This window comes from Scyliorhinus canicula, chromosome 1 (assembly GCF_902713615.1).
Source record: "Scyliorhinus canicula chromosome 1, sScyCan1.1, whole genome shotgun sequence".
Taxonomy (NCBI): Eukaryota; Metazoa; Chordata; class Chondrichthyes; order Carcharhiniformes; family Scyliorhinidae; genus Scyliorhinus; species Scyliorhinus canicula.
Window position 1 is genome coordinate 103,917,388 of NC_052146.1, and position 21,369 is coordinate 103,938,756.

Genomic DNA, 21,369 nt, shown 5'->3' on the forward strand with positions numbered 1-21,369 from the left:
CCCTCTCCCACGACTGGTATGTCCAGTCCATCAAGAAACCGGTTCATCCCAGCCTTCCCCGTTGGGGGCTCCGAGGTGTATAGCTCTTGGTAGAAGGCCTTGAAGGTTTCGTTAATCCTCTCTGGTTCTGTTTCCCACGTGCCTCTGGTACCTCTGATTTGCGCAATTTCCCTGCTGGCTGCCTGCTTTCTCAGCTGGTGTGCCAACAGGCGGCTGGCTTTGTCTCCGTGTTCGTACAGGGCCCCGCAAATTCCCCACCTTTGGGGAGGCCCGACCCCTGAGTGGTCGGTGCCACTCCCCTACGCCGAGACCCTCCGTCACGCCGGGTAGGGGAGAATCCCGTCCCAGGTTTGTGTTAGGTGGCTAAACACCCATCAAATGATCTCGGTGCAATATTTGTCAGGAGTGTTGGATGTCAGATGTCAGCCAACAGCAGATAAGTTTTTCAAAAGATTAATTTTAAAAATCCTTTGTGGAACCCAGAGACTCGTGCCTCCTCTACCTGTACCATTCTGACAATCATCTCCACCAGCGTCCTGGAACAAGCCGGCTGCAATTTCTCTCATTGGGCCATTGGCCTGTGGAAGGTGGGAAAATGCCCTTGCTTGTCTTTGAATAGCACCATGGGATCTTTCATATCACTCAAGGTGCAAACAGCATCGCAGTTTAATGGCTCAACCAAATGGTGGGACTCCCTCAGCACCGCAGTGTTGCATTGGAGCATCAGCCTAGATTTTGTGTTCATTTCCAGTCCTGGACTGAACCCACATCTTTCTGACTCAGGCCATCAACGGGAGGTTGTGCTAACCACATGGAAAACAATGACGATTTACTGAGACGCAAGCCTCAGAACCGAGGCACATTTGTCTTTCATAGTGAAGTAGATAAGCAGCTGTTGAAAAGTGTACTGGGATTAACTAAATGCTATAGATCTGAGCACTATATAGTCCTCAACTGAATAATACTTTCAAGCCAAATTAAATTGGAAGCTCCTGTTGGATATGGCTGGTATGGTTATCAGGTTGCCAAACTGCTTGGAAACCTAGCTTTGCATTTTTGATCCAGGCAAAGAAGTTGTCCCCTTCTGGAAGCATAATACTGGAGCCAATGTTTACTCTAACATTTATTTACAGAGTGAAAAATTACAAGCAGAAACCTCCCAATTCAACCATGCCAGAATTTGTGTGTCTTTTATAATGTACTCAAGTCATATGCCAATTAATGTCCACCACTTGTATACAATTAAACACAATTAATGATGCGCAATCTAAGGCTCCCCATCCAAGTGAAAGAACAATTTACATGTACTTCTGTCAATTTAGTGTACTGTATTCGTTGCTCACAATGTGGTCTTTACTGGGGAGACCAAGTACAGACTGGGTGATTGCTTGACGGATTATTTGGTAAGCATGGCCCAGAGCTTCTCGTTACCTGTCAATTTCAATCCTCCACCTTGCCATCGCTCTGACCTTTCTGATCTTGATCTGCTGCAGTGTTCCAATGAAGCTCGACACAAGGTTGAAGAACAGCACATTATCTTTCGACGCTACTGCCTAAACTCAACACCGAGTTCAACAATTTCAGATCTTAATGGCTGCTTCAATTTTGTTGTGTTTTTTTTTGCTGGTTCTTTTTTCCCCCTCATTCATTTCTTTAGTCTTTCAGTTTTCATTCCGATAGTTGCTATCCAGAGACATGTTTTGTGTTCCGATATTTGCTATCTAAAGGCATCTTTACTCATCATGAAACCATTTGTCATTTAATCTCTCCTGCCTACCACCCCACCTTACAAAGACATTTCCTTCTGTTTTTCTTCTTCCTCCTGCTCAAAGTCTACTACATTTCATTAGAACTGAGAAAAGTTGAGTTCACAAGCCTGAGACAAGCCAGCTTCTCTCTCCACAGATATTGCCTGGCCAGCCAGCCACTTGCAGCATTTTCCGTTTATGTAAGAATGTTTCGATTTGCCGTTTGAGGCAAGGCAAGGGTTGGGCATTACATTTTTTAAATCATGCTTGGGGATAAGCAGTTGGCAAAATGAGTTAACAGGAGGTCAGTTTATAGAAAATGCTCTGGTATTAAAGCCGGGCCCAGGTGAATAAATTCCCAGTGTATTGGTTTCCAATTTTCTGGAAAAACATGAAGGACTTTAAAGGTTTACCACTGGAATTCCCCATATAAAAATGCCAACAAGCTGAGGCAGTGAGTTTTTGGTGTCTGTAATTTTGATGACGATCTCCATTAACAGAAAGTACATCAGCGAATCTGATCAAAAGGGACCGAGATAATGTTAGCATAAACATTTAAACAGTGTTAGCATAAAGATTTAAACAGTTTTGTAATACATTAAATTAATAATTAAATTATAGACCCATTAAGCTTCTTTTGTGACTATTGAAAATTGAGACTTGTACAATAGAATTCTACTGTAACAACCAAACTAAACACCGAATAGGTGGAATGACTACACAAGAAATTTAGCTGCTGGGTCCATTGGTGCCCGGCTGGCTGACAGTTCTAATAATCATTTTCACTAAGTCGAGGCTAAATCACCTGACTTTCGCATTATAAAATGTAACGCAGTGGAAATAAATCTGTGAAATTAAAATAATTTCAAAACGTGCACACATCATTCGGGCTGCAGTTAGAGGTACAATATAAAATCATCAATGGCAAGGGTAAAATTAATTCTGCGCTCTGTCCAAGATTAATGTGGCAAATGTACCGTTAACTTTTAGGTGACAGTTTCTGAGACAAATCACCCAGTGAGGATCACGCATTGAAAGGCGCAAGTATTGCGCACTGTTGCGCTTAGTCCTCTTTGAAGACGTGCCGTCCATGATACTTAATGTAGACAATGAACATTACAATTCCTGTAACAATACAGGCACTACCACACGTAATATAAGCAATTCCCAAGAATGGGTTCCTCCCACCCATCCAAGATATGGTGCTGAAAGTTATTCGTTTCTTTCCATTGAAACTCAACACTGGATAATCTGAAGAGAACGTTAAGGAGAACCAGAACCACGGCATCAACAATACTAGAAAGAGTACAGCATTACTTATTTAAAAAAAAATCAATTATGAGAAGTGGGCACCATTGGTCCATCCCCAATTGCTCTCGATGAAAGGTGGCCTACTCCATAGTTTGCATGGGGAAGGTACCCTCAGTGATGTTATGTAGGAACCTCCACCATTTTGACCCAATAACAATGAAGGAACATCTAACCATATCCAAGTCAGAACAGTGGGAGGCCTTGAGCGGAACCTGGAGCTGATGGACGAGAAACCTTTCAAAGATAGCTACTTTATTATATATTTGCTCTTAAAATGAGAGAGATGTTAATAGGTCTGCATTTATTGCCCTAATCCAGTTGCCCAAGTAGCTAAGCTTCTTCACATTCTCCCCGTGTCTGCGTGGGTTTTACCCCCACAACCCAGATGTGCAGGTTAGGAGGATTGGCCACGCTAAATTGCCCCTTAATTGGAAAAAAATAATAATTGGGTACTCGAAATTTATAAAAAGAAAAGCTAAGCTTCTTCAAAGAGCACCAAAGGTCAACCATGTTGGGTGAGAGTGGAGGCATTTATAAACTAGATTAGAAAGGGATAACAGATTCCCATCACTTACACTTTACTTATTTTTTTAAAGAAGTACACAATAAATCGGCAGCTTTAATTGTCAGTTTTCTGGTGCCAGGCTACATATTTTCCCTCGGCAGCATAAAGCAGGAGGGTAGACAGGCAGGATTGCCGAACCTCATGTCTTCATAACACCGCTCTTGAACGCAGTGTCAGCCTGTTCGTTATCAATGGATTTGCAGTTTTGTAACACAGGCCACAGAGAAAAACTCTCCCCTCACTTCTCTTCCCCATCCCACTTCTTTTTCTAAAATAAATTTAAGAGTACTCAATTCTTTCTTTTCAATTAAGGGGCAATTTAGCGTGGCCATATATAACTCAAAATGGACAGTGACCCAAGGCCAGGATCGAACCTGGGTCCTCGTCTCATGAGGCAGCAGTCCTAACCACTGCACCACCATGTCGCGAAGCCCAAGAACATATTCAAGGGAGTGTGACCTGCCTCATCCAAAGATGTGCGGGTTAGGTGGATTGGCCATGCTAAATTGCCCATAGTGTTAGGTGGGGTTGCTGGGTTATGGGGATAGGATGGAGGTGTGGGCTTGGGTAGGGTGCTCTTTCCAAGAGCCGCTGCAGACTCGATGGGCCGAATGGCCTCCTTCTGCACTGTAAATTCTATGAAATTAGAGAGCGTGGAAGGAACCAATAAAATCTCAAATCAAGGAGAATCCTTTTATACCTAGGTACCTGAATAATTACACTTGTTAGAAATTACAACACAGAAAATAGGCCTTTTGGCCCACTCAGTTAATGCTGGTATTTATTCTCCCCCACTTCTTCAAACCCCAGTAGCACATTCTTTTTACTCCCCAATATCAATAACTAGCTTCCCATTCAAGGCATCAATAACATTGCTCTTGATGATTCCTTGCTGTACTGTGTTCCACATTTTCATCACTCTGAACAAAATAAAACATGCTCCCGAATTATTTATTGGATTTCTTTGTGACTACCATATTATTCCGACCAGTGGTTTGAATTCCATGACGGATGGAAAAATTGAAGTAAAAGTGCCCCAAGGCATCTTTAGTGAGAGTTATTCAGCAGAGTTATAATGTTTCATCGGGTATATATGTGTTTAAGCCAGTTAGTCCTCCCAGTATTGCTGGTTCGTGATGCAGAGCAAGGCCAGTAGTACTGGTTCAATTCACGTACCAGCTGAGGTTATTCTTGAACACCCCGCCTTCTCAATCTCGCTCCTCACCTGAGGTGTGGTGATCATCATCAGGGTGAATCACCAGCAGTCAGCTCTCCCCCTCTAAGGGGAAAGCAGCCTACGGTTATTTGGACTATGGCGACTTTACCCTTTAACTTCTGAAAAATGCAAGGATACTGTAACTTATTTCCACAGAATAATTTCCTGGCTGCATCCCACCATCAATACGCCGATAAAGTTTGCGAAATGTTGGCAAGGCCGCAGTCCTCATCCAAACAATGAAGTCTTCATTGACAAAGCCATTGTTTGCTGGGCTTGTGTCCAGCTCGTAGGCAGGTCGAGGCCAGTTGGCAGGCTTTACAGTTCCTGTAATTTCAGTGTATAGGGGTTGATAACCAAAAAGAAGAGTCACTTATTTTAAAAAAGCAGAGAAAATAAAATTCATCCAACATCAGTAAAATGACATGAGTAATTAGAGATTCAGCGGTTTTCACTTCTGACAGTCTAGTTGCTGTGCAACAACGCCATTGCCACACAATTTTACAGAACCAATCTAGCGGCGCTTTAATGAGAATTTTACGCAAATGATTCTGCAAAAATAGAACTTAAATCCCCAATGGGAAAGAAAGAGCGGAGGTAGCACTTTTCACAACTAGGTATTGAATGCTGTACAGCCGAAAGAGGTACAATTGAAGTATCTTTGTAACTTACGCAATGATGAACCAGCTGGTCATGTAGCAAGCTATCATATTTTACAGAGTGGACAATTAACTGTAGACTTACATTTCCTCCACAGGTACAGACACCTTCTTGATCCATATGGACAAGCCTTTGCCCCGATTATACATGGATAAATTAAAATCAAACCACAAAAGCCTTTCCAGTTGTGCACACTATGACTATTTTCCCTTTCTTTGTTTGAAGACTGGGCTTGAAGGGCTTTAGCTGGATTTTCAGCAGCAGGATATGGAGGTATGAACAGAGCGGGCACTGAATTTCAGATCACCAATCAATGCTGAAGTGTCTCCAGAAATTTCCCACCATCCTTCATTGGAGAGCAAGTTAGTAGACCAGATGGGGTTTTACAATAATTGATGACCTTTTGGTTATTAATTGGACAATTCAGGGAAAAGAAAAAATGACAAATAGGTACCTTACAGTGAGGGCTTCTGACCCCATTGATGTCAGACGGTGGATTCTTCAGCCCATAGGGAAAAGCCAACTTGTGGTGCTTGATCTAGGTTTGTCTGTCCAAACACCATTACTAATCCCTCTAAAGGATTTGATAAGAACCAAAATTTACATAAAGACCATTCGATTGGTAGAAACATTTAGTGAAAGCAAGTCCATTTACCCTCAAATGCCTGTTTTAGATCATCAGTTCCATTGTCTGATTTAGGGTTATTGAATTTGACATTGTAGTCTGTCCACCAAGAAATTCCTTTGCCATTTAGAGACACCTTGGAGACTCCACTGCTGTTTACCTTATAGACCACAAAGGAATCTAAAAGATAGAAAAGCACTGTCAATCCTATTATACAAATTAGCAAAGCAGAATTTACACATGTTACTGAGTAATGGGGGCAAAGAGAGAGGCAGTGGGCAATGTGTTCATCACAAGGGTTGCTGGAAATATTGTACAGGATCAGTCTTCACAAATGTTTCCATGACTTTGCCACATCTTGGAGAGGTCTTTAGGTTATTTTGAATCATGCTCCATGGAAGGCAGAACCTGCTGCATGTGTTGTGTTATGTACTCTGGGATAACACAGGCTGCAACTGGATGCAGCTTTAACCGAAAGATACTCCAGACCTTAAAGTTCGTTCAATCTGATTTATTGAACTAGAAGCACAGTTAGCACAGTTCTCTATGAGTTTGACACTCTGCTAACCCAAGTGTGGTTACTCTGTCTGACTGAACCAGACTAGCTCTTAGCCATGTGCTGGAGGTGTGATACTGTACATACACCCTGATTCACTCTGTAGATGTTCATCAGTGGAAAGAGGCGGAGTGAGAGTGCCTCGTGCCTTTTATAGTGAGATACCACCCCTGAATGACCTGCCTGCTCATTGGTCATGTTCTGTTCTCTGTGTTCATTAGCTGCCTGTCTGTATATCATTATCTGCATGTCTGCATATCATGACAGCATGGACCCTCTCACTCTCTCTTTTCCCCAACCCCACCCCTATATTTTGCTCTCTACACTGTTGCCTCTCCGGAAACACCGACATTTTGTTGTGCTATCAAAATTACTCAGTTAGGTCAAATGTCCGCTGTAGTATATTGCATAAAAATAGAGATTTGGACTAGAATATCTCATCAGAAAATGAAAAATATCTTATCACAAACAGTGAAGCAGAATCCATGATAGTTTAAAAAGGAGGATGAATAAATATTTGGTTTAAAAGAATATATTATCAGAAACGGTGAAGAATATCTTATCAGAAAGTAAAGCAGAATCCATAATAGCTTTAAAAAAGGGCGCGGGCTCGAGGTTGGTCAAAAAAGGGCAATGGCTAGTCGGTGGGGGGGGGGGGGGGGTTAGCCCCCCCCCCCCCCCCCCCCCCCCGTCCAGGCTGATCAAGTGGAATGTGAGGGGTTTGAATGGGCCGGTCAAAAGTGCGCGCGTTTTCACACATCTAAAGGGGTTAAAGGCAGATGCAGCGGGGGGGGGGGGGGGGGGGGGGGGGGGGGGGGTTCTCTTTTTTCTCCCACATTCATAAGGTTTATTCCCACATAGACTTCTTTGTCTTGAGCAGGCCGTTAATCCCAAAGGTGACGGGAACGGATTAGCAGGAACATCCAGGATTACCTGGAAACAAACGATACGGGTGAGGTAGCAGCGGCAACGGTCTGGGTGGCTCTGAAGGCAGGTGTCAGAGGGGAACCCAACTCAATTCGATCCCAGAGGGAAAAGAGAGAAAGAGCGGAGAGGGAGAGACTGGTGGAGGAGATTCTCTGAGTGGACAGGAGATACGCGGAGACCCCCGAGGCGGGGCTACTGAGGGAGCGGTGGAGTCTGCTGGTGGAGTTTGAACTGCTGACCACAGGGAAAGCGGTAGCACAGCTGAGGAAGGCAAGGGGGGCAGTCTATGAGTATGGGGAGAAAGCAAGTAGAATGCTGGCACACCAACTGTGAAAGAGGGAGGCGGCCATGGAAAGTGGGGCAGTAAAGAATAAGGAGGTTAACACGGTTTTGGATCCGGGGGGGAGGGGGGGATTGAATTGGAGGAGATTGTCATGGGTTTAGAGGGCATGCAATCGGGTAAAGCCCCGGGGACAGATGGTTACCACGTAGAATTCTATGAGAAATTTTTGGAAATATTGAGCCCACTCCTGAGGATGACCTTCAATGAGGCTAGAGAGAAAGGCACCCTCCTCCCAACAATGTCACAGGCTTTGCTCTCACTCATTCTTAAACGAGGGAAGGACCCAGAACATTGCGGGTCATACAGGCCGATTTCGCTTTTAAACATGGATGCCAAATTGCTAGCTAAGATTCTGGCCACAAGAATTGAGGATTGCGTCCCAGGGGTGATAGAGGAAGACCAGACTGGGTTTGTTAAAGGCAGACAACTCAATACCAATGCCCAGAGACTTTTGAATATTATTATGATGCCCTCAGAGGGAGGAGAGGCGGAGGTGGTAACAGCGATGGACACAGAGAAAGCCTTTGACCGGGTGGAGTGGGAGTACCTGTGGGAAACACTGGGGAGGTTCGGGTTTGGTGAGGGCTTTATTGGCTGGGTGAAATTGCTGTACTAGGCGCCTGTAGCAAGTGTATGTACAAGCCGGCTGATGTCGGGGTACTTCGAGCTTCACCAGGAAATGAGGCAGGGGTATCCCCTCTCCTCGTTACTATTTGCCCTAGCTATAGAACCACTAGCTATGGCGCTGAGAGCCTCGAGGAACTGGCGGGGACTGGTTCGGGAGGGGGTGGAACATCGGGTCTCGCTATACGCGGATGATTTGTTCCTGTATATTTCAGACCCTGTGGAGGGGATGAGGGATGTTCTGCGGATCCTGAGGGATTTTGGTAGTTTTTCAGGGTACAAACTGAACATGGGAAAGAGTGAGTTGTTTGTGATCCAGGCCAAGGGGCAGGAGGAGAGGCTGATAGAGCTGCCACTCAGGATGGTAGAGAAAAGTTTTTGTTACCTGGGTGTACAGGTGGCCAGAAAATGGGAGGCCCTGCACAGGCTCAACCTGACCCGGTTGGTGGAACAAATGGAAGTGGACTTTAAAAGGTGGGACATGCTCCCACTGTCACTGGCAGGGAGGGTGCAGATCGCGAAAATGACTGTCCTCCCCAGATTTTTGTTTGTCTTTCAGTGCCTCCCCATCTTCATCTCAAAGGCCTTTTTCAAGCGGGTGAGTAGGATCATTACGGGCTTTGTGAGGGCGAATAAGACCCCGCGAGTAAGGAGATCGCTGTTGGAGCGTAGTTGGGGGGTGGGGGGGGGTTGGCGCTGCCGAACTTTCGCAACTACTACTGGGCAGCCAATATAGCTATGATTAGGAAGTGGGTGGTTTGGGGGGGGGGGGGGGGGGGCGGCGGCGTTGGAGGCGGAAGGAGCATTGGTCTGGACCCCGATATGCAACAACCACAGGTTTGTCCCGGGTAGGATGGATGGTGGGTTCCAGAGCTGGCAGAGGGCAGGCATCAGAAGGATGGGAGATCTGTTCATAGACGGAAGTTTTCACAGTTTGAAGGCGCTAGAGGACAAATTTAATCTGCCGCCAGGAAACGCCTTTAAATATCTACAAGTACGAGCCTTCCTGAAAAAACAGGTAGTGGCCTTTCCGATGCTGCCGCCACAGAGGATACAGGGCAGGGTGTTCTCGGCATCTGGGTGGGGGAGGGGAAGGTGTCGGATATCTACCAGGAACTACAGGAGGCGGAGGAAACCCTGGTGGAGGAGCTCAAGGGCAAGTGGGAGGAGGGGGCTAGGTGAGGAGTGGTGAGTGCTTCATTGGAATGGGTGTTCGGGGACTTTTATAAGAGATTGTATGAGTCAGGAGCCCCCAGCCGGAGTGGAGGGAGTGAGGCGTTTTGTTGGAGGAGTTGGTGTTCCCTAGGCTGGAGGAGGACCTGGTGGATGGATTGAGAGCCTACACTGGGCTGATGGAGGGTATGGAGGTGATGCAGACAGGGAAGGCCCGAGCCCGGACGGTTTCTCAGTGGAATTTTACAAAACATTTTTGGGGTACTTGGAGCCCCTGCTGCTAAGGGTGTTTAATGAGGCGAGGGAGCAGAGCTCCCCAAAGTTATTGCAGGCCTCAATCTCATTAATTCTAAAAAGGGATAAGGATTTGGAGCAGTGTGGGTCCTACTGGCCAATTCCACTGTTAAATGAGGAAGCCAAGATGCTGGCCAATATCCTTGCCTCAAGGATTGAGGACTGTGTGTCCGGGGTGAGAGGGGAAGACCAGACGGGGTTTGTTAAGGGGAAACATCTGTCGGCCAACATCAGGCGGCTGTTAAATGTTATAATGAGGCCCCCAGAGAGACGAAATGTGGAGGCAGCGGTCGCCATGGATGCGGAGAAGGCCTCTGACCGCGTGGAGTGGGACTATCTGTGAGAGGTGCTGGGGTGGTTTGGGTTTGGGCAGGGGTTTGTGGATTGGGTTTGGCTGTTGTAGCGGGCACCGGTAGAGAGCGTATGAGGCACCGGTAGAGTGTGTACGAATGAACCGGGTGAGTTCATAACAGTTCAGGCTGCGCCAGGGGATGAGGCAGGAAATGCCACTCTCCCCATTGGTCTTTGCCTTGGCTATTGAGCCACTGGCAAGTGCACTGAGAGAGTCAAGGGACTTTGGGGTATAGTGCGCGCGGGGTGGAGCATAGGGTCTCGCTGTATGCGGACGATCTGCTGCTCTACATTTCAAACCCATGGAAGGTATGGGGGGGGGGGGGATTATGGGCATATTGGAGGAGTTGGTGGGTTCTGGGGAAATAAATTGAATATGGGGGAAGAGTGAGGTTTTTCTGATTCAAGCGAGGGGGTAGGAGAAGAGGCTGGAGAAGTTGCCATTTAGAGTAGTGGGGGCGAGTTTTCGGTATTTGGGTATTCAGGTGGTGCGGGGGTGGGGGAAGTTGCACAAGCTGAATCTGGAACAGACGAAAGGGGATTTCAGGAGGTGGAACGTGCTCCCGGGAAGGGTGCAATCGGTGAAGGTGATGGCTCTCCTGAAGTTCTTATTTGGGCTGCAGAATCTCCGTTTTCATTCACAAGGCTTTTTGTTTTAAAAGGAGGGCGAATGCACTTATTTTGGGGTATCTCTGGGCATGTTTTGGCTGGGCGGTAAGGCGCTGCGGGTGAAGGTGCTGCTGCAACGGGGAGGGTTAGCTCTCCGCAAATTTGATGAATTATTATTGAGTGGCGAATATAGCCATGGTTCGGCAGTGGGTAGTGAGACTCGGGTTTCGGGGCACTGTTGACGGTGCCTTTACCATTCTTGCCGGCCAGGTACTCTACAAGCACGGTAGGGCTGGCCGCCCTGAGGGTGTGGTGGCGGCACCTGAGGTTGGAGGGTTCTCGGCAGGGCACCGATTTGCCGAGGGGTTGATGGAAGAATTTGAGTTGCCCATCGGGAATGGGTTCCGGTATTTGCAGGTGAGGAATTTTGTCCGGAAGCAGATACCGTGCTCTCCTCATTCGCCGCCCTGGGGCTGCAGGACAAGGTGGTGTCAAAGACAAGGGTAGGGGAGGGTAAAGTGTCAGAAATTTACAAAGAGTTGATGGACTGGGAGGGAGCCCCGATAGGGGGTAGTGAAGCGGAAGTGAGAGGTGGAGTTGGGGAGGAAGGTGGAAGCGGGGGTGTGGGAGGAAGCTCTAAAATGAAATGAAAAATGAAAATTGCTTATTGTCACGAGTGGGCTTCAATGAAGTTACTGTGAAAAGCCCCTAGTCGCCACATTCCGGCGCCTGTCCGGAGAGGCTGTTACGGGAAGAGAGTAAACGCATCCGCGTTGTGTGCCAGGCTTACCCTTATACAGTTCAAGGTGGTCCACAGGGCATATATGACTGTGGCCTGGGTGAGCAGGTTTTTTGAAGGGGTGGAGGATAGGTGTGGGCAGGTCTGCGAATCATGTCCACATGTTTTGGGCCTGTCCGAAGCTGGGAGGGGGATTCTGGCAGGAGTTTGTCGACGTGTGTTGGAGATATTGAAGGTAAAGGGGTCGTGAGTCCAGAATTAGCGATCTTTGGAGTGTCAGAAGACCCGGATGTTCAGGGGGCGAAAGAAGTCGATGTCTTGGCCTTTGCCTCCCTGCTAACCCGGAGACAGATCTTATTCGAATGTAGTGACTCGGGACCACCGAAACTAAGGGTGTGGGTGAGCGACCTGGCAGAGTTTCTTCGGCTGGAGAAGATAAAGTTCACCTTGAGAGGGGTTTGCCCGGAGACGGGAGTCATTCATCGGGTGGAGGGGTGGAGAAGGCGGGATGGTGTGGTCTTAGGTATTTTGGTGATTTGATTATTTGCAGCCCTGTTGGCTTGTTTTGTTTTATGGTTGCATTTGATGTATAAATATATAATAAGAATAATTTTAGTATATGTGCTGCCGAAGCGAGCACAATATAATTAGAATAATAATTGCTTATTGTCACAAGTAGGCTTCAATGAAGTTACTGTGAAAAGCCCCTAGTCGCCACATTCCGGTGCCTGTTCAGGGAGGCTGGTACGGGAATTGAACCCGTGCTGCTGCCTTGTTCTTTACTACAAGCCAGCTAAGTGCCTCAAAAAAATAGTTTTCAAAAGAAAAAGATTTTGAAAAAAGGACAGGGCAATCGGACTAAGTGGGTAGCTGTTTCCGAGAGCTAGCATGGGAACCAAACGGCCTCCTCTGTTCTGCAAAATTCTATCATTCTAATTCACAAAAGGTTTTTTGGGCTTAAGGCATTGCAGAAATACAGAGGCACAAGGTGAATAGCACCTCCCCAGATAATAATCTTTATTGTCACAAGTAGGCTTATATTAACACTGCAATGAAGTTACTGTGAAAATCCCCTAGTCGCCACATTCCGGCGCCTGTTCGGGTACACGGAGAAGAATTCAGAATGTCCAAATTACCTAACAGCACGTCTTTCGTGACTTGTGGGAGGAAGCCCACGCAGACACAGGGAGAACGTGCAGACTCCACACAGAGTGACCCAAGCCGGGAATCGAACCTGGGACCCTGGTGCTATGAAGCAACAGTGCTAACCAGTGTGCTACCGTGCCACCAGTTATGGGCGTAGGTATTAAAAAATGGTGGTGAGGTTCAAAACACCCGGCTGCATAAAGTGCAACAATGTCAGCCCAAGGGCTGGATTTTCCGGCCGTTCCATTGACCAGGGGCGCGATTCTCCGCAAATGCGGAGAGTCATAAAGGCTGCCGTGAAACTGGCCGTGTTTCACGGCAGCCTCCGCGCCCCCCCTCCCGGGACCTGATTCTCCCCCCCAGTCGGGGCTAGCAGCGCGGCCCCGTGAAGCACGGCATCGCGGGCTTAGCGACGCACAACGATGACGTCAGCTGCGCATGCGCGGGTTGGACGGCTCCAACCCGCGCATGCGCGGATGACGTCATCACGCATATGCGTCAAACCCGCGCATGCGCGGGCCGTCATGCCCCTCAGCTGCCCCGCGGACTGATCCTGCGGGGCGGCGGAGGAACAAAGAGTGCGCGGGTATCGGACCCGCTGCCCGCGATCGGTGCCCACCAATCGCAGGCCCATGCCACCCTTGGCACGGCCGTGGTGCGGCCGTGCCAATCGGTACCATGGTTGTCCAGGACGGCACTTTGCGGCCGTTTTCACGAACGGTGAGAGCAGGTGTGTTTGCGTTCGTGAAAACGGCCGTAAAGGCCTGGGAACTTGGCCCATCGGCCAGGGGAGAATCGCTGTTCGCCGTAAAAAACGGCGAGCAGCGATTCGTGTCGTGGGGCGGCCGTGGGGGGGGGGGGGGGGGGGAAAGAGAATAGCGGGAGGTCTGGAAAAATGTCGGGAAGGCCCTCCCGCTATTCTCCGACCCGTCGTGGGCAGCGGAGAATCGCGTCCGGTATTTTCCAGTTCCTCCGAAGTCAATGGACATTTGAGCGGCTTGCCACATGGGGAGCCTGTAAATTTTCACCAATCCCAACTGAATTATATTGGGATTCAGAATATGCAGGAACTCACCATTAAACATACTGTTTGCAATGGCTCCACAGGGTGCGATAGGCCTGCTTTGTTGGTCGTGGCGAAACGGAAAACAGTATTCGGAAGGATTCTGTGAAAATAGGGAGCAGGCAACAAAAAAAATGTTGACAAAGTCAATTTGGCAAATTCACACAGTCCCAACGTGAGATTTACTAATATGTGCCGGCTTTCATTTCTGTTTTTGGTGCACTTATGTTGGACTAATTCCTTTAGAAGGGCAACAGAACAAGGCTTCTGACTTCTGCTCCTGGGGTTCATGAACGATTTATGTTGCGAGCTCACTTTATATATTATAGTGTGCTGTCAGGGAGGAGGAGTACTATGCCCCTCTGCTGATGGCTCACTATGAATTTAAGTGGCTTATCAGATTTGGGGGCTGTATTGGCTGCTTTCTGGGAGAAGGAAAAAGAACTCCATACATGCACAAAAACACAAGACTATAAATTTGTGCTGTCTCCACTCTAGCCACTACTTTATTCAGATTGATCTCGACAGTCAGAAAACCAGAAACAAATAGAATGGCAGTTTAGCGGGCAATGTGCTTTAAAGAAAAATTGGATTAGAAGTTGGTGTCGTCCTCAAGTGGAAAGCCTGGGGAAAGAGGTCAGATCCATGACTGGAGAACTCTGAAGTATGGCTCAGTCCCCGAGGACCATGGCGGAGGGTTTCAACAGCATGGTGCAGACAATGGGGGGCTTCCAGGACTGGCAGCGCCAGGTGCCATTGAGGATTTGGGAACTCACTCCAGTTGCCCCTCCATCCCATGGAGTAACCCAGGGACCCACGAGCACCCGGAGGGAGGAGGATCCACAAGAGCACCTTCCACCCAGGAGACCCTGGCAGTGACCAGCTAATCTGAATCCCCTCTTCCTGAGACTGGCAGAACTGGATGACGTGGCAACACCAGTGCCACTGACAGTACGCCGGGGCCTCAGAGGACATCCGCCAGACAACAGGGTGAGAGGCAGCAGGCCACCTGCACTTCGATTGTCCACTCTGGGAACACACCCAGATGGAGGAGGAGGGTTTATTACATGCATAAGGAATTGTAGGGGCACAATCACGGGTAAAGTCAGGTATAAGTAGTTGGGGGTCATTATCACTTGTAACATCTGCACGTCACTGAATTAAATATCATTGTTCTTCACCGCCGTAATGTCTCACATTCTTTAACCTTTCTCCCAGTGGCATAGCACTTCTCATCTGGACACAGTAAGAAGTCTTACAACACCAGGTTAAAGTCCAACAGGTTTGATTCAAACACGAGCTTTCGGAGCGCAGCTCCTTCCTCAGGTGAATGGAGGAAGGAGCTGCGCTCCGAAAGCTCGTGTTTGAATCAAACCTGTTGGACTTTAACCTGGTGTTGTAAGACTTCTTACTGTGCTCACCCCAGTCCAACGCCAGCATCTCCACATCTGGACACAGTTCTTCACACTGACCCTCAATGTCAGGCAGTTAGGTTCACTCGTTGTAAGTGCTTCATTCGCAGTGATAGGACTCAGGCGTGGTTCAGTAAACTCTAGCAATGTAGGGCAGAACCTCACTCAGACAGGAGCTGGGGAGTCAACATGCTGGTAGCAGACAGACCGAAGTCAGAAATAAGCAGCAGCTGAAGAGCATCACAGACTATTCCTCACTGCAAGTAGTCATCAGAGGACATGTGCCACTCCTCCAAATCTTCCTCATGAAGGTCATTGCCCTACTGCAGAGCAAGGCTATGTCGGGCATAGTAGACCACCATGATGTGGGAGATCTCCGAGTGCTCTACTGGAGGGTCCCACTGGAGGTGTCGAGGCAGTGGGAGCACATCTTCAGAAGGCTGATGCACCGTTCTATCAAAGATCAGGTGACATTGTGAGCCTCTTTGTACCGGGCTTCTGCTACGGTCTCTGACCTCTGCACTGTGTCATCAGCAAGACCTCATTGAATATCCCTTATCCCTACAAGCAATCCCTGCAGCTTGATCCTCGAAAATGCCAGGGATTTGCGATTGCCCGAGGATGTAGCAATCATGCAGACTCCTTGGAAAACGTGCATGAATTGCATCTGGTGGTCACACACATTGAGGGAGTGGAACACCTTCCTGTTTATGAAGGGAGCTTCTGGATGCCACAGGGCGTAGAGCGACATGGGCACAGTTGACATGGGCAGCACAGTGGTTAGCACAGTTGCTTCACAGCTCCAGGGTCTCAGATTCGATTCCCCCCGCATCTGCGTGAGTTTTCACCGAATGCTCCGGTTTCCTCCCACAGTCCAAAGACGTGCAGGTTAGGTGGATTGATCATGATAAATTGCCCTTATTTTCCAAAAAGGTTAGGTGGGGTTTTTGAGTTACGGGGATAGGGTGGAGGCGTGGGCTTATGTAGGATGCTCTTTCCAAGAGCCAGTGCAGATTTGATGGGCCAAATGGCCTCCTTCTGTAAATTCTATGATTTCCACTTGCATCTGTGGCAGACCAGCTATGGTGCCAATTCCTGTAGCCCTCTCGTCTTGCTGGGCCTGGTCCAGGTTGAAATGAATAAAGTCCACAGCCTTGCATAGAGTGCATCCGTGATCTCACAATGAACTGATGGACGAATGCCTGCGAGAAGCCACACAGGTGACCCGTGGAGCCCTGGAATGATCCCGTTGCATAAACATGGAGGACTGCCCATGACCTTCACAGCCACAGGGAGTGGGTGTCCTCCACCACCATGTGGCATCCAAGTCAGCAAGCTTGCGCCACAGGTACCGAACAGTCTCTATGATGAGGTGGAGTCTCCTGCACCACATGTTGTCTGATATTTCATGAAGGGTACTTGGGTCTGACACACCCTCTGTGCCTTTGTCGCCCTGGGCCTGTGGGGTCATCCCTGGTGCCACCATGCAGGCGCACGCACGCACATGCACACACACCGTACCCGGCGGCTACCATCACTCACAGTTCAGGTGCCTTCCCATCCCCATTGCATGACTGACTTGGGCATATGCCCTCACCCAGTCAGAGTCACCTTTTGCCTCCCAACTGGTTCTCCCGTCACTTATTCTCTATATCACTGGTGGGTCTGACAGGAGATACTTATGCTCGTATTTCCTAATGGGCAGGGTCAACTGGACAATGATGTCCACCTTGGGGGATAATGGATCCAAACGAGCACATAAGCAAGCCCAGTGCCTCTCGGTCCTGTATACCCAATATTTTAATCTTGAACCCTCAGTATTCTTCCCATTCCTGGACTTTGAACTATTTTGCGTTCTAACTAATTGAACTAAATCAACAAACTGAGGAACAAATCAACAGGGGCTGCTACTTAGAGGGGCACTGCCCTAAACAAAAGCAAAGAACAAATTAAACTTTTAAAAAAACCTTAAACCAAACCAAAAGGTGATTTTAGAGGGCCAATAAAGCACCACAGGACCTACAGTGCCCACCAGACACGCAAGGCCTCAATTGTGCCTGTGGACACCACATGTTCCCTCTCCAGGGACACCTGGCTGTGAATGAAGCTGCAGAAAAGGGGCCGACAGTCAGGTTGGATGACTCCCTTGGTTGCCCACTGCCTGAACCTGTTAATGGCAAGTTCCGCTAGGCTCAGGAGGTCCTCCTCCCTCTCCATACCAGATGCCCTGGACTTTGAGACTGCGGGCAGCTGACATTGATGGCCAATTAGTTTGATGAGCATGAATCTCAGGAATGTTTGAGGGCACAATTGTTTTCTGCTTCAGGGATAGGCAAAGCTAATGGGCAGCCTTCCCTCTCAGACTGCATCATTGCCGTCATGCCTCTACATTTCAGATTCCTGGACAGCCATTCCAGAGTTTTTGCCACACGCAGCAGCCCCCACCCAGCTGGGCACAGTGTTGCCTTCTTTTTCAGGGTTTCATCCACCCAGCCCATTCAGCCTGCCTCCTAGACTTTCATTACACTCTACACCACGCCCCATGTGGTCTGCAGCCACCCATACCCCCATGTCACAGATATCAATTAAGACAGCCCTCTATAAGCTTTTAAACGACACAGGCAGCAGGCTTTGGTACCACCCACACCAGCTGCGACCCCTCATCCTGGAAACCCCTGATCTCTCCCCAACCCCCGAATCCTATCCATTATAATTGTTTTTTTCTCTTTATGGATGCTGACTGATCTGTCCTGCATTTCCAGTATTTGCATTTAAAAAAAATTCTGTTTTAGCAACACTTGCGTGGGTCTGGCTTTGAATCACGACAACCATTTATCAGGTTGGATTTCAACTCTTACCGTTAAATAGTCCAAATCTCCATTCAGCTGATCATCATCTCGCGAGACTCCATATTTCCTATGATTCTGATAGAAGTTCGATAATTCATAGTACATAAAAACAGGGCCCTAAACAGAAACACAATATACTCCATTTGTTAGATTCAGTGACAACTCTTACACAAACCTTCCTCAGTTGGAACACATGTCTCAGCAGCAGGATTAGGCCATACGGCCCTTTTGAGCCAGTTCTACATTTGATCCGATCGTGGCTTATTTAGTTGTGATTGGAACCCCACTTTTCTCTCTGTCCCACGTAACACTGTCAAAAATCTATCTGACTCAGCCTTGATAAAATTCAATGACCCAGCCTCCATTGCTATCTGGGAAGAGAATTCGACAGGCCCTCAGAAAAAGATTCTTCTCGTTCCCATCTTAAAAGGAAGACGTCTTGTTCTTAAACTGTGTCCCCCTCGTTCTAGTCTCCACAAGTGGAAACATCATACCGATATCTACCGTGCCAAGTCCCATCAGGAGCGTACAATTTTCAATAAGATCACCGCGCATTCTTCTAAAGTTGTGTGGGCGTAGGCCCAACCTTCCTTCACAGAGTAAGCCTTTCATCCCAGGAATGGGTATAGTGAACCTTCTTCTAACTGTTGGATGACTTAATGGATGCTATAGCCTCATTGATGATGAATCAATAATAAATCCCCCAATTTGATGATAATGATTATCATCAAGGGTAGAATATCACCCCATGCTAGTTTGTAGTGTGCCCAGGTACTCCCACAGCAGATGTTCTATCTATAATTGGCTTTCAAAATGGAGCTATTGGCCGGAATTCTCCTACCATTGCCTGGCGGCGGGATTCTCTGGTCCCACCGGTAGTGCACCCCTTGGGTTTCCCAGCGGCATGGGGTGGCTTCAATGGGAAATCACATCGACAGTAGTGGAAGCAGGGAATCACATGGCTGAGAGGCTGGAGGATCCCACCCGTTGGATCTGGTCTGCCAGATCATCACCAATATCCATCTCAGGCTGAACATATTACATACTTTGTACAGTGTTATGGATGTGACAATACAAGGGTGATGGAATTATATCGACGTGAACATTTATTTAACTATCTTTCTTGTCTGACTGACATTGTCTTTTGGAAATCAGGACTGGAGGTCCTCATTAGTGTAGCCACCTGGGGTGGTCACGTCCCGATTCCAAAATGGATACCTGCAAAGAGTGCAGGGAAAAACGGACAACACTAGACAAAACAAGCAGGTGCAAGGTTTCCTGTGTATTAAGATTTGCAGAACCCAGACAGAACTGAAACCAATAGCCATTAGCATATTAATGAGCCATCTCCGGGGACAAAAATGAAACACTGAAACAACCAAGACCAGGACAGACTCCCTGGCACCAGTGGGAGCTAAAACAAAGGCAGGCCAACGGTCAGGGAACAACTCCGGTATTGGAGAAAATCAATACGAACGATTGGGACATGGTCCAATTAATTGGGACCAAGTCTGGGGTCCACCCAGAAGGGCGCGAAACCCCAGGGAACTATAAAACAGAGTCCCCAAGGTCAGTTCTCTCTCTTCTCTTACCCTGACTCATCTCCATCTTCACCTTGGCATTTGGCTCTCAGCGACGAGAGGCCGCCAAGCACCAGCCAAGTAAGTCTAAGGTCAATGCACGCTACGAGATAGACGCTCCTCGCTACTATTCCGTATTAGTTCTAAGCCAGCAGTATCAGAACCGGACAACGGCCATTGTTCCTCTGACTGAGTGGGCCACTCGAAGCTAAGTACAGGCTTTTAGTAGTAGTTGTAGTTTAGCGAGTAGAGTTTATGCATGAGTAATAACTGACTGTGTGTGTAAATAAATGTGTATTGATTTCAAACTTACTAACTGGTATATTGAGTCATTGATCAGTACTTGGCTTTGAACCCTGTGGTGGTATCAGAAAGATACCTGCCGACTCTTGAGCAAAGGTAATTAAAACAGAGCAAATTAAGGGAAAGCATAACGAGCAACATTAGTATAACTGATTGTTACCAGAGACCTTGATATAGAAACCATGGAAAAAATCAATGCTCCAAATTTCCTAAGTCGCAACTTCTCAGACCAGTGTATAAAATGGCCTTTTCTTATACACATAATAATAATAATAATAATAATAATAGCTTATTATCACAAGTAGGCTTCAATGACATTACTGTGTAAAGCCCCTGGTCACCACATTCCGGCTCCTGTTTGGGGAGGCTGGTACGGGAATTGAACCCACACTGCTGCCTTGTTCTGCATTAAAAGTCAGCTGTTTAGCCCACTGTGCTAAACCAGTCCCGCGCCATAGCCCCTCTAATTCAGGACTGCCAGATTATGGACCCTCATTTTGTGGACTCGTCCCCCAACATGAGAAGTGTCCAGACATCTCAAACTCACTTCATTCAGCAATATTGCAACGAGAAGAAGAGGAGCCTTTCTCCAGTGATCTGGGGTGGATTGCAATCCAGGATTCCGGACTGGAAGTGCAAAATCTAATTGACCCAGTACAACAGTGTTAAAAGAAATATTGATGTATTTGATAGTTACAGTTTCTTTTAATATATCAATTCCACACTTCATTGCATCATTGAAGGGGCGAAAGGAGGCAGCACGGTGGTGCAGTGGTTAGCACTGCAGCCTCACGGCGCCAAGGTCCCAGGTTCAATCCCGGCTCTGGATCACTGTCCATGTGGAGTTTGCACATTCTCCCTGTTTTTGCGTGGGTTTCGTCCCCACAACCCAAAGATGTGCAGGGTAGGCGAATTGGCCGTGCTAAATTGCCCCTTAATTGGAAAAAATGAATTGGATACTCTAAATTTATTTTTTAAAAAGGGCGAAGAGGAATATGATGCAAAATCCCCCAATTTGAATGGTGTGAGGGAGGTGAACTGCAGAATGGTAGTTTTGCGAAATGTTAAAAATAAGATAATTAATCTTTCCATCTTAATTTTCTCTTCTGACCAACATCCTATAACTAGGCTATAGTCCTAAAGGTCGAAACCAGCTCGGATATCTCAGCCAGTTCATTGTTCCTAATTAGTGAAACTCAACAGAGAATCATAGAACAGAGTAACAGAAAGGGAGGGCCACTCAGCCCACCGAGTCTGCACCAGCCCTTTCGTACA

At 47.6% G+C, this 21,369-nt stretch overlaps 1 protein-coding gene across 1 annotated transcript in view; it reads right to left on the reverse strand.

The window, feature by feature from the left end:
- Positions 1-1,110: 1,110 nt before the first annotated feature.
- tmem30b (transmembrane protein 30B) overlaps positions 1,111-21,369 on the reverse strand; it is a 54,993-nt gene continuing 34,734 nt past the window's right edge. Inside the window, exons 3-7 of the mRNA XM_038796757.1 lie at positions 18,221-18,328; positions 13,963-14,053; positions 6,156-6,305; positions 4,979-5,167; positions 1,111-2,999 (exon numbers count right to left, since the gene is read on the reverse strand). Of these exons, the coding sequence (XP_038652685.1) occupies positions 2,812-2,999; positions 4,979-5,167; positions 6,156-6,305; positions 13,963-14,053; positions 18,221-18,328 (726 nt within the window). The 3' untranslated portion in view covers positions 1,111-2,811. The remainder of the gene's footprint in view (positions 3,000-4,978; positions 5,168-6,155; positions 6,306-13,962; positions 14,054-18,220; positions 18,329-21,369) is intronic.